Source organism: Rhinolophus sinicus, linkage group LG04, assembly GCF_036562045.2.
Source record: "Rhinolophus sinicus isolate RSC01 linkage group LG04, ASM3656204v1, whole genome shotgun sequence".
NCBI classification, from domain to species: Eukaryota; Metazoa; Chordata; class Mammalia; order Chiroptera; family Rhinolophidae; genus Rhinolophus; species Rhinolophus sinicus.
The window spans coordinates 7,589,131-7,601,916 of NC_133754.1; the positions used below are offsets into that span (position 1 = coordinate 7,589,131).

The 12,786-nt window shown below is 40.6% G+C and overlaps 1 protein-coding gene across 4 annotated transcripts; it reads right to left on the reverse strand.

Moving 5' to 3' along the window:
• Positions 1 to 1,516: 1,516 nt before the first annotated feature.
• FAM216B (family with sequence similarity 216 member B) lies at positions 1,517 to 8,991 on the reverse strand. 4 transcript variants are annotated; one of them, XM_074329329.1, is made up of 4 exons: positions 8,763 to 8,979; positions 7,187 to 7,362; positions 4,394 to 4,514; positions 1,517 to 2,685 (listed from the first exon to the last, which is right to left on the reverse strand). In XM_074329329.1, exons 2-4 carry the CDS (start codon positions 7,283 to 7,285, stop codon positions 2,501 to 2,503), a joined length of 405 nt encoding a protein of 134 aa, XP_074185430.1. In that variant the 5' UTR covers positions 7,286 to 7,362; positions 8,763 to 8,979; the 3' UTR covers positions 1,517 to 2,500. The 4 variants fall into 4 exon arrangements, with proteins under 4 accessions (XP_074185430.1, XP_019605345.2, XP_019605344.2 ...); XM_019749786.2 differs by having other exon boundaries at positions 7,187 to 7,299; positions 8,763 to 8,977; XM_019749785.2 differs by having other exon boundaries at positions 7,187 to 7,293; positions 8,763 to 8,976.
• Between the last annotated feature and the right edge of the window lie 3,795 nt (positions 8,992 to 12,786).

Consider the following 12,786-nt stretch of genomic DNA (forward strand, 5'->3'; position numbering starts at 1 on the left):
TCTGATGGTATCTATTGACATTGTGAGAGCAAGCAACATATAGTCTCCAATAGGTCAAAGTAGCAGACTTTCCCCAAAATTATATGTTGTCCGAGGTTCCCCTTTGATCATCTTTTTCAGTGTCCTCGCCCTTGAGCACCTTTCTTCTGGCACCATAACCAATCATTTTCTTCATAAGCTTTGGGCATGGGGTTCAAGAGGAAAGACGTTGTCTTTTCTGAAGGGAGAGCCAACACGTGGGAATTTCTGCACCAACTTAGATCTATTTGTCCTCCTTATGGGCTATGACAACGCACCTGCCAATTAGCTTATAAATCCTCTATCAGAAAAAAAGGTATTTCTGAGATTTGTAATGGAGGGATGCAGCTCAGAGTCACAAGTGGCCTTCTTGATGTCCTGCATCACTAGCTAAGGTTTACGCAGAAAATATCTGTGCCCATCAAAAAAATAAAGTCTAAGATGAAAGTGCACACAAGACGATTAAAGGGATAAAATCCCCATGGTGGAAACAATGGGGAGGTTAGTAGGGGCCAAATTAGGTCTGTCACACACCTCTGTTCCTTAGGAGGGCTACCCCGTAGCTCACGCCAGTGCCATTTGACTTTTTGTTCTTCTTTTAAGCCTACGTAATGATTCTTATCTTAAAATTGTAAAGCCATTTAGAGGATGAGTCAGGGCCAGGATATGCAGAGGTCAAGAAGCTTGTTTGTGACTAAGTGAATGGACTCAGTGAGGTCAGCATTGGTTTCCCAACGTCATCAGGTCAGACTTGAAGTGGGTCAACTATGTCCCTTGTTTCTCCCAAAGAAAAGTGTCGTGCAGGGGACCCTGCTCGCTGCGCCATTTGTCGTTCAGGTTGTCCGGCAGGGTCTCTGCTCCCGCTCCCCACATAAGAACGCAGGATATGGTGAGGCCAAAAAGGAACACCCACGGAGCCATAAGTAGGGGAGTCATACCACTATATTCTCGCTGGTGGCTGGGTTGGAGAAACAGGAAACAGGAGCCACACAAGTCTCAATCCTCATTGCTCCCCTTGCAGGCTCAGCCACCATCTTCTTGCTAGCCCCCATTTGCTGCTAGCGTAGCCACAGCAGTTATATTAGTAGCCAGTGGCTCACTGGTTACAGCTGACGGCCAACTAGCCACAGCTGATGGCCATCCAATCACAGTTGATGGCCATTTACTACCTGAGTCAGCACCTTACTATGTGAGGCCGAGAGCCTGGAAACTGCTTTCTGGGGCTCTGTCCCCATAAAAAGTCACATAGGATCTCAGAACCAGTATTGGGAGTTTTCAGAATCTCATAACTTTTATATTTTCTATGTTAATGGTTCCAGAGAGATGATAGTAATCATCAATAAGGTTTTTGGGTTGTCTTTTTTTCTTCTGGTAATGTTGCAGCATCTTCAGATCATTGTTAGCATCCCCCTTGTTAAGCATCTAAAGCAACTCCTTTTAAGCGCATGACAAAATCATTGGCTAATTTAAAGAAGGGGAGGCATCTGAACATTTAGAAAGAAGGTGAAGAAAAGTCATTTTTTATTTTGACTTTGTGTGAAGACTGGTGACTAATTTTTAACACACAAAAAAAAATCGCTAGTGATGAAAATAACTATTAAATATAACATAATATTATAACTATGATATGATGATTTGACTCACTGGTACCTCATTTTTGCTTATTCGTATAATCTCGTGTGTTTACCTAAAACCATCAAGGCCACATATAGATTAGATTTGAGATTATTCTTTGGGGCATTTCTTGTTCTGCTGAGAGGGTATCTTCAGCTGCCAGGGGACAATGCGCACGTGACTTCTTTTATGCGTGTCAAGGGCAATAACAGCGATGTAGAATGAACCCAGCTGTGGCAGGTTGGTAAGTCCAAGTATCAAGATAACGCAAAGGGATTAAGTCAGGTGAGAACCAGAAGATTTGGGGCCAAGTTGACTGCCGCTGCTTGATGGGGAAGAAGAAAAGTGAGAAATGTTATAGAAATGCACGGTTCAGTTGCAGCTGGCATGGCTCTGGAAGCCTGTCATGCTCAGTGTTAACTCTGTGTTGGTTTGCATGTTTTCAATAGGTGTAGGGGTGGCTTTCAGGGAATGGTCGGTTACACAGAGATAGGAGACCTGGCACCCTCTGATGACTTGTGTCCTTTCACTGTTCTTGGGACCTCTCTGGGAAGGTCTAATTCAAAGGAAGTTTTCACTTTGAAAGTTTCAAACGTCATTTTACTCTATAGACTATATGAGTGAAGGGTTTCTTTATTCTTAGCTCCATTGCTCTTAAACCTCTCAACTTGTTCTTGCTGCTAAAATTTATGTGCATGGGACAAAGATTATTTCTAGTTGTGGAGATTGTATTAGAAGTTTTACTATTATTATTACTATTATTATTATTATTATTATTCATTCTCATTCAACAAATATACACTAAGCCAGGGGTACATAAGCAAACTGCCTGTTTCAGAGCTCGTGTAAAGTCTTGGTTCCTGCGAGATCAGAGCACTGCACTTCGGGCCCTGGGTGGAACCAGAGACACAGAGCAGGCTGGCAGCCATGTTCCTGTCATGGCCGAAGCCCTCCGGGGGATGGTTCTTTGAGGAGGTTTCTTGGCTGAGGCTTTCTTGGTTGAGTCTCTAAGAACAGCAGCACAAGCCAAGGCCTCCTGTTGAGTAAGATAGCCTAGGAGAAAGAAATGAGAGAAACATCAAGGTCAACAATTTTACAAAAAAAATAAAAAAGCAAACAAGATGGCAAATTATTCACACAATCACAAAATTTCTTCTAGTTGGCTGGATAGAAACAACTGTGGTTAGCACGTCCTGGTTGTATGGTCTTTGAGGACAGGAAGTCTATTCTTCATCTTTTGCATTTCTCATTCAATAAATGAATAAATACGTAGTCATTGGTTATCATGATAGATCGTTTGGAGAGGGACATAAGCCATGAAGAATCTTCATCTGAATTGCTTATCTTCGTTATCAAAACCTTCTTCAAACCAGAAACAGATACGTTCAATCTCTCTGTGTTTGTAAAGTACAGTCTGCAGACCACCTACAAAATCATCTCGCTGAGACCACATTTAATAATGCTTTTTAAAAATTCAGATTTCTGGCTCTACTCCAAAGACCTTTTGAATCAGAAACTCAGAGAGTTAGGCTTGGAAATCTGCATTTTAATAACATACACAGATGGATTTTAAGTGCACTAAACATTGAATATTCCTCTTCTGGGTTCATTGGCTTCAAAGCAATTTTACTCTCAAAAAACGCTACTGGATGATGCTTCTGCAACACTTCAGAAAATCATGGCTCTGCCATGAATCCTCGCTCGGCCATTTACTCATTACATGACCCTGGTCAAGTTATTTAACTTATCCATGTCTCAATTTTCTCTTCTGTAAAATGTGGGTTACAGAGGCACCTACCATGTAGACGTGTTTGAGTTTTAAATAAGACAATGCATGCAAAGTGCTTAGAACAGTACATAGGAAATGCTAATACAACATAGTTACTGTTAATTGTTCTTCTTATGATTTAACTTGCAAAAACCTTGTTTTCCTTTTGTGCAGATACAGGAACAAGGTCAGGTAGATGTGCTAATGCTACGTGAGTGGTTCACAAAAAAAATAGCAATAAATAAAGCTTGGTGGGAGTTAGGAGAAGAATATAATAGAGGGGAACTGAAGACTGAAGTCGTTTCAAGAAGAAAAGGGGTTCAACACCAATTACACCTTTCTGTAGGTTGTTGCTTATGATCAGTGAAGGTCTTTCAGAACCATTACTTTATTTGTGCTTCATAAAATCTCATGAGGTTGGAGAAGAAGAGAGACAGTGGAGCATGGGAATGAAAATGCGTGATCTTCGTCTGTGATGCTCCTGACATTTACTATCTGTGTGATCTTGACCAAGTTATATACACTGCCTGAGCTGCAGTTTCCTACAACCATAAAGCTGGGAGAAAATGAGGCATAACCTGTAGAGCTCTGAGCACAATATCAGGAATATGGTAAATGCTCTACCATGTAACTATCCCTGTTGTGAGTAAGCCAAGCCTCTGAGTTTGCACATCCAGATGCCATTGAGCCCAGACCATCTGCCTAAGGCCACTGCTGTTTCTACTAGATCAAGTTCCTATAAATCTCAGAGGTGTTGACACTTTACAACAACCCATCCTCTGATTTCTTTAAACCCTCTTAATTTACCCATAAAATCTTGCTTCCTATTGTCAGGGATAATCATTTGTAAACTGAGCCTGCCAACCACATTGATAAAATAGCATGTTGCAGTAGCCATTCTACTTCAGTTATTCATGAGAAAGCTTGACTTCCGGTTGCAGTGCAGCAGTGCCTTCCCGGGGTCCTTGGTCCCGGTTCCGGCGCTACACTCACCCAGCAGCTGCTGGCGCTGGAGGCTGTGAACATAGCGGGTTTGCAGGGCCTCCCACTGGGGCCTGGAGTCATAAATCCTCATGATGCTGTAAAAGTAGCGCTGCTGCCCTTGGGTTAGGGCCTGTGGGAGCAGAGCAGACCATGTGGATGAGTTGATGGAGTTCTACAGAATTAGGAGTGTGATGTATTCTGAGCTGACTTCCTCGGAAATAAGATGCTTCTCTCCCCTCACCCCCACCTCTCTCTCTCTCTCTCTCTCTCTCTCTCAATATACATACACCCATATACATATATACATATACATATACTGAGGGTGCCAAAAAATATATACACGTTTTAATAGAGGAAAATTGTATTAAAATTATAATACCCAATATATACCAATAGCAAAAGATGAATACAAGTCACATTTGACTTCTGCAATTACAAGAGGTGCTCAAAATGGTTCCCGTCAGTGTCCAGACACTTCTGATTACAGTGTCCTGCTGCTTGAGCGACATTGACCCAAGTGTCCACTTGTATACATTTTTTTGGAGAACATATATATACGTTGTTGGAAAACAACAATTGGGTAGTTTCCCCTCTTAGTTTACTTAAACGATCTTCTGCTGGCCTGTGTGAAGGTGAAAATGGGTAAGCAAAAGATTGTAGGTAAGTAGGTTAAACTATTGGGCTGAGAGAAACCCAAGGTGTTTTTGGTTTTTACTGATCTATTACAGTGCTTGCTGAGGAAGGTAGGATCTGAGAACCTACACAGGGCCTGAAGTATGCCAGGCCTCTGGTGGGTAAGAGAGGGCTTTCCACTTAGAGTTAGTTGTCAGTAAGCAGGGGAGGTAGGTAGGTAAATAGATGGGTAATGTGAAAAGGGTTCAACGTCCTTAATAAAACGTGCTGTGAAAATAAAAGGAAAACAAGCGCTGCCTGCAGCAGTCAAGGAGCTTCCTAAAGGACATGATCAACCCATCTGAAGGTTAAGGCTGAGGAGGAAGTCCCTAAAGGGACTGGAATGAATCCTGGTTCTCAAAGGGCATCATCATCATCTGGGCACTTGTTAGGAAGGCAAGTTCTCAGGCCCCACCCCAGACCTGTAGAAGCAGAAACTCTGGGGTGAGGCCCAGCACGCTGGGCTTTAACAATCCCTCTGGGTAATGCTGATGCATGAACACTAACATTTGAGAACCACTGGACTAGAAGGAACACGAGGGATAATTAGAGGGAGGAAGTGGGACAAATTTTCATGTAGGGAACAAAATATCTGGATATATTGGGAAGTAGAGTTTTTCTTTACTTCAACCAGAACATAAAATCTAAGATACAAAAGGCTGTAGAGTTAAGCAGGGGAAGGTCATGGAAACCTTTTGTGTTGCGCTAGGAATTTAAACATTACCTCTTACATGAGGAACCACTGGAGGTCTTTAAGGCAGTAGTTCTCAACAGGACTGATTTTGACCCCCAAGAGACATTTGGCAATGTCTGGAGAAATGTTTGGTTGTCACAAATGGTGGGAGGGAGGAAGGATGCTCCTGGTATCCAATGGGTGGAGGCCAGAGATGCTGGTGAACATTCTACAGCGAGACAGCCTCCAGTCTTTGCAACAGAGAACTACCCAACCCAAAATGTCACACCTTAAGTTGACCAGATTTGCATTTTGGAAAGATCACTCTGGCCCTGCTGTGGAGGATGGGCTTTAAGGAAGACAGACCATTGGCAGGGAAACCATTTAGAAGGCTGCCATCTAGTGTTAGGGAGGAACAAGAAGGGGCTGGCCTTCCATTGCTATTATATACAGAATATATGTTGAGTGCTTATTTTATGCAGATGGGGAAACTGATAGTGGCAGCAACATTCTAGAAAGATCGAGATAAAATAAGTTCACCTCAGTCGAAAAAATTAAAAACAATGACAGAATTTTAAGAACTTGTTGATAACCCAGGTAATAAAAATTAAACCTTAGATAATTATTTATAAAAGTAAAGTGACTTTTATCTGTTAGAAATTTTGTGTGGAGTTGAAATATGTGAGTCAGAGTTTTTTGTTTTTTTTGTTTTGAGGTCAAGACCTTAAACCCAGTATCAAAAGTATATCCAGTAACAGCTCCAAGTACTTCACAATTCAAGACATCATTTCAGCTTTACAAGTTCTGAATTAGATGTTTTAAAAGATAATATATTTGAAGAAAAAATGGACTCCTAATTGAGCCTTTTCAAATGCTTGAGAACAATATTATATAAAAATGACACGACAGTTTCAGGAGCAAAGCTCCAAAATGCAATGGGAGTTTACATTACATAAAATAAAATCTTAAAATTTTTGGTTTTATTTAATAAGAAGCAAAAAGCTACTTCTTTTCCTGAGTAGAACTTTCACCTTCCTAAATAAGAAGTAGCAGGAACATTTCTAATAGTCTTATCCTGTTACTCATTCCTTCTTGAGGGGCTGGAAGAGAACTGAAATTTTTACAAAGAGTATTTATGAGAATGGCTTTAACTAATTTTGACTAGAAGGAGCTAACATAGCTTTCTAGCAGGGAGCCACAGTGTGGTCAGTCAGTGACTGTCCTATCTCTGGCAGGGGGTCACCCAGAAGAGGTGACCACTGGAGCTCCTGAAACGGGCTAGGTGTAGGAGAAGGTCGTCCAAGCACATTTATTCTCACACACGCTGCCAGCAGCACCGAGGGCTGACATTGGGCACACTGTTTTCCCTAATGCTGGCTAAACAAAGACATGAGAAGTCTTCAAGCCTTGAAGGAGGGACAGACAAGGGCTCTTCATCTGTGAATAATATGCTGTACCTTCAGTAACGAGGTGTCAGAGGCAGAGGGAGGGACGCGAATGAAAGAAATCTGGGGAACATTCTGAAGCTTTTGTTGTCTTTTCCGTTTTTCTCCCATTGTTTATCCTGCAGCTCCAAGGAACAACAAAGCAGAGCATAAAATTTCATTTTGTTCAGCCAATTTTAGGAACGTACCTAAGTAAATAAGTAAGCAAATAAATACATAAACAAATAGCTAAATGCTATTTATTTCCAGGGATAAGAAATTTTCTGACATGTTTCCAAGTAATTGGACCTCACCAGACTACTGAGGCCGGCACTTTTCCCTGTTCTCACCCCTTTTTTATGGGAAGAATAATTCAGAGTCCTTTGTCTCTCTCTGCTTCCCTCTGTGTCTGAAACAGGTGGGTTGTAGAGTTATACTGTGCCACAGCAGTTATTTCTCGATAATTTTAAATAATATATATTACCTGATGCAAAAAGCAAAATATGTCATTAAGAAAAATTCAGAGAAAATGTAAAATTGAAGACAATAAGATCACCCATAATCTCACTGTCCATAATTATTGTTGACATTTGATTGATTTCCTTTCATTATTTTTTTCTGTGTACATTATGTGCGATTTTAGAAAGGGGGGATCATACTCTATGTGTTGTTCACATTCCAAGCTCATTAAACATCCTTTGAAATACGATTTCTAGTGGCAACAGAGTACACCCTTACATCCTTCTCCATTTCTTGCACATTTAGATTTGCAATTTTACAGCATTGTACTATACAAGAAACTATCAAACCTGAGCTGTATATAATAATTTAAAAATTAACATCCAAGGAAGAAGACATTGGAATAGGGTTGCCAAGGCACAGGATGGAAGCGCTGAACATTTCCCCCTCTGCTCACAACCTTGTCCTCTGCGGCAATGCCTATCTCATCAGGCGGTCTGAGGAACTGAGATCCCAAATAGCAAACGCCCTCCCTTGATCCCACTTCCTGCTCTCTCTCCTCTACCCTATTGTATGCTCGTGCACGTGTACACATGCACTTAAGAAGTTTCTTAACATGTGAAAAAACTCTGGTTCTGAGTTCACAGAGCTCAGACTCAGATCTTCCAGAAGAGAAATGGAGGAAAACATCTGTCAACATCTCAGTGTAGCCTGTGCCTATGATATGAATTTATAAATTGAACTGTAAATATTTTATTTAATACTTCAACACAAATACTCCAGAAACCATACCAACCAAGATGTGCTCATAATATTCTCTGTGATAGAAGCCTATACTCTATCCTGTACTCAAATCATCCCAGTATCCCTCTTCCCATTTTCCAGATCTATAGAGCAGAGCATAAATATTCTTCAAAGCTGGAAAGATTTCTTCTCTCCTTAAATCACATAAGAAAATGACTGATGATATTTCTTGTGGCAACAATTCATGTGTGCTTTTCTTGAGCTGTTGCTGAGAAAATCTATCTTACCTATTCAAGTGCTCTGTACTGGATAAAGTTTGATCAACATGCTTGGGGAACTCAGGAGGAAAAATCTACAAAATAACATATCTGAAACAGACAGACAGGTTTGCTTAAAAGGAACTTACCTTGTATTGTAGCTCCCCCTTCTTAAAAGATGGCATTCATATTCAGCATCTTTTTTTTGCAAAGTCGCTTTCTTCTTGCAGTGGTGGGGGTGGAAATTCAGTCTGTTGATAAGCTGATATCCAAGCAACATCATGTGATAAAACAAAGAGCTGGAAGAATTTGGCTGCATGCCTTTTCCTGCTTCTGGACGACATTCAACTGCACAGTTTAATCTTTTTTCTTCCAAATTGTGTGTCTAATCAAGTGTCAACTTCTAAATCTGTCATATCTGTGTTATATGCAGACAAAGGGAAGGAAAGTACATGGAGACAGAGAGACTGAATATTAAAGGTCAAGTAATCTATTGGGACAACTGGCCATTACATGAATATTTCCCAGATTTGGAATCAGTAGCTCCCATCCCCATTCCTCAGAATAATGAAGGAACCTAAATATAGAGGTACAGGAATGCATTGGATGGCGATGACCTGTGGGATTATATCATAGTTCAAGATAAGGTTCCTTTTTTAATTTTTGGAGGAGTATCATATTTTCCATATGTGATCTTGGAGAGAGGCCACATATGATGATAATGAACCTGTGGCACAAAATTCTTGCCCGCACTGACATCATCAGAATAAGCCTCATATTTTAACCAGACTCGTGACAGCAATCTTATCCCTTCCTCTGGGCTGGCATTATGACTACAGCCTTCCTCTCTTTGTTGAGAATCCTCCTTCTGAATTCCAGCTTATCTGCAAAGCTGGAGAGTTTCAGGAGAAAATAGAAGACAACATACCAGAAGAAAACCACAAATTCAAAATTCTTGGAAGGTTGAGATGAAGAAAAAAAAACCAACAGGGAGATAAGAATTATGAATTGTACAGCTTAAAGAGGAAAGAAAGGATTCAACAGACACAAAAAGTTTGCATTTCTTTTCAATAATTTAAATGCAGACCTTCTGGGGAATAAACATGGCACAAACAAGAGTTATAAATGCCAGTGAATACCACACAACTTCTCACTGGATTAGAAGGGTTGGTGATTCTCTACTGAGAGATAAAGAGCAGTTATATGAAGAGTTGTCATTGTCAATCGAGTCTCCTTGAATGTTTTTCCAGAATACGTTGAAATGCCTTCTGGAGCATACCACATCTACTGACCGTTACCCATGCTGGTTCATAACAGCATGCATTAGTCCCAATCAGGAAAATGGAAACAGATCTATATGTTCAACAGAGAGGGAATTGAATGTGAGGAATTTGTTACAAAAGTATTGGAATGAGCTAGAGGAGCAAAACAAGAAAGCTAAGCTGACCCAGATTTGGCCATTACATTCAACTACAATCACACCTTGAGCTGGAAGACAAAAGGGAAAATGACTTTACCCAGAGTCCATAAACTGCCGCTGAGCCTGCTTCCATGAACCCTGCTGCCTGAGCAGCACCTCAGGACCTGCCACTTACCCATCACCCTTGCTTCTGTGTTCTTTCCCAAACTGCTGATGTTACACTTGTGATCACCACCATCACTGCCCCACTCCCGCCACTGCCGATGTGGTTGCCGGTGCTGCCACTGTCAAGATGCAAACAGAAACCGTGAAAATGGCTTCTCCTCTCCTCCAGGACTCCATTTCCTTCCTCCCATTGGGCTCCAGCTGGCAAGGAATTTTGCAAAATGTATTTTGCAGCCTTCCCACTACTGTGGTAAAGAGAAGGTTAACTACAAAGCTGAGAGATAATGGATACTACCCAACACATGGGGATACCATCAACAAAATTCTGAGCAGTACTTCTGGGATCTAGGAAGCCAGGCAGAAGGCTGAAGGACATAAACGTATGTTGATGTTTGCCTCATACCACTAAAGTTTGGAATTTTATGAGAAAACACAAAATAAAAGATAATTAACTAGCTCTATAGATGGTGTCAAAGAATGAGATGTGCATTTGGGGGCAATGCCTTAAGATTTAAGAATGATGAAACAATGTACCTCATCAGTTTTGGATAAAGACATCATTTCCCCAAAGAGTAGCTAGACTTTTCAAAAGAAATTAAAACTGACTCAAAAAAAAAAAAAAAAAGAATAGAAACACCCATTATCTAATTACTATGGAGAATATAATGTTAACTATTACTATGGACAATATAACATTGACTATTGGTAGAAAACATGCATGCTATTTTACAGTTGAAACATTGGTAAAGTAATGGGATGCAATGCTTAAGATATTGGTATGTGTGCATACCAATATTTAAACCATGGGTAATAAAATGTTTCCATAGAATAGCTGAGTAAGAACACATGGGCATTAGCGAGTGAGGAGGAGGGACCCGTGATTGGAATCCAAGATGAGGTAAACCCTGATTCAAAGAATCCAGTCTGCTGGAAGAAGAGGCAGAGCATCACTGTGTGTCTTGTAGATGAATACTTGTCTGGACATCCACGAAATTTTCTTGGACATCCAGGAAGAAATTTTCTGCTGGTATTCTTTTCCTCCTGCTCCTTGTTTGGGATCTCCTTAGCTGCAGAACTCTCCATGGAGATGGCTCTGGAAGGCACACGTATCCTCTCTTGGCTACCTCACACTTTCAGGGAGTTTCAGTGACCCATAATGAAGTGAAGGAAGTGTCCCTTCCCCACTCTGTGCAGCTGTTTGTCACCTGGACTCCTGAGTGTTTGCACTCAGAGTCTTACACAGCCCTTGATGGACTTTACTTTCTCATAGAAGCTACACAGTCCATTGGGCTCAATCGTGTTTGGTGGGGGTTGGGTTGATTATTCCTCTAGTGTCCTGTTTTGTTTTGTTCTCCAATCTCTTCACAGAAAGCTCCCACTTCTCCAAGATCCCAAATGACAGTTGTCACATACTAACAACACCTTAAGATCACTGGTCTCAGAAATGAGAAATGAGTCCTAGTTTGACCTCTAAGAGCCACATTCAGTGAGTGAAAACTACTTTGAAGCAGTGATTATTAGCAAAGAAATGGCTGGATATGGTCATAGATGTCCTAAGGACTTTGTGAAAACAGATTTCAAAAAATCTAGGGGGAAAATTCTAAAATGGGATGTAACGTGAGGAAATGTTCAGAGATTTCATTTTGACTCTATAATCCCAAATAAATTCTATAGAGGAAAGAGGTAAGATATCTAAAGGAACTAGAATAGATACACTGGGAGTTCACAGACAACTTTAGACTTGAAGCCTGTTTTAAAAACTACAGTTTTTAAAAAACTGTAAGAATTTACACCCAAAAAAGTCTTTTAGGGATTAACAAGGGTCCTCTAAAAACAGATCCCATGCATAGCTATTAAGTAATAGAACTAGGATCAAAACCCATGGCTTCCTGAAGTCTTTGATTTCTCCCTTTGGTCTGGAACTAGAAGGAAATTCATGTCACACACACGTTGCTATAATAAAACATTATCCTTCCTATCTAGCCATTATCCACAGACAAAATTCATTTATCTTTATTCTTTCTGTCCTTGGGATATGTTCCGTTCCCATCTGGAATTCTGCTAGGTTGAATAAGGAGAGGCTTCAGTTTCACAAAGACTAATGGTCATAATTCTGAAGCCAGATATTAATCTTATCATACCATATTAATCTTATCATGACCTTCTAATTATGCTCCATGCAAATGAACATCTAGCAGGCCAGTCCCATCAGTCCTCAGAGCTGTCCAGGCATTTCCAAATTCACAAAAGATGTAAGTGGGAAGCTTAGGTTCTTGCCTATGGAAACACTCTCCATATGTATTCTCATTTTTTAGAAAGGGAATTGAATAAAAATGCCATCTACCACCAGATAATGGATTAGCAAAGCCACTTGAACAACACTATGTGGTATGTACTATGACTATCTCTGTTCAGCCTATGAGGAAATGGAGGCAAAAAGAGGTCAAACAACCTACCATAATCCCACAACTGGGAAGCGGTAGAACTGGGACCTGAACTCAGGCACCCTCTTCTTAGCATTTATGCTTTTATGAAGAATCGATGGAAAGGGTTTGTCTCACCTTCTCTTCTCTTTTGCATAGAAATCT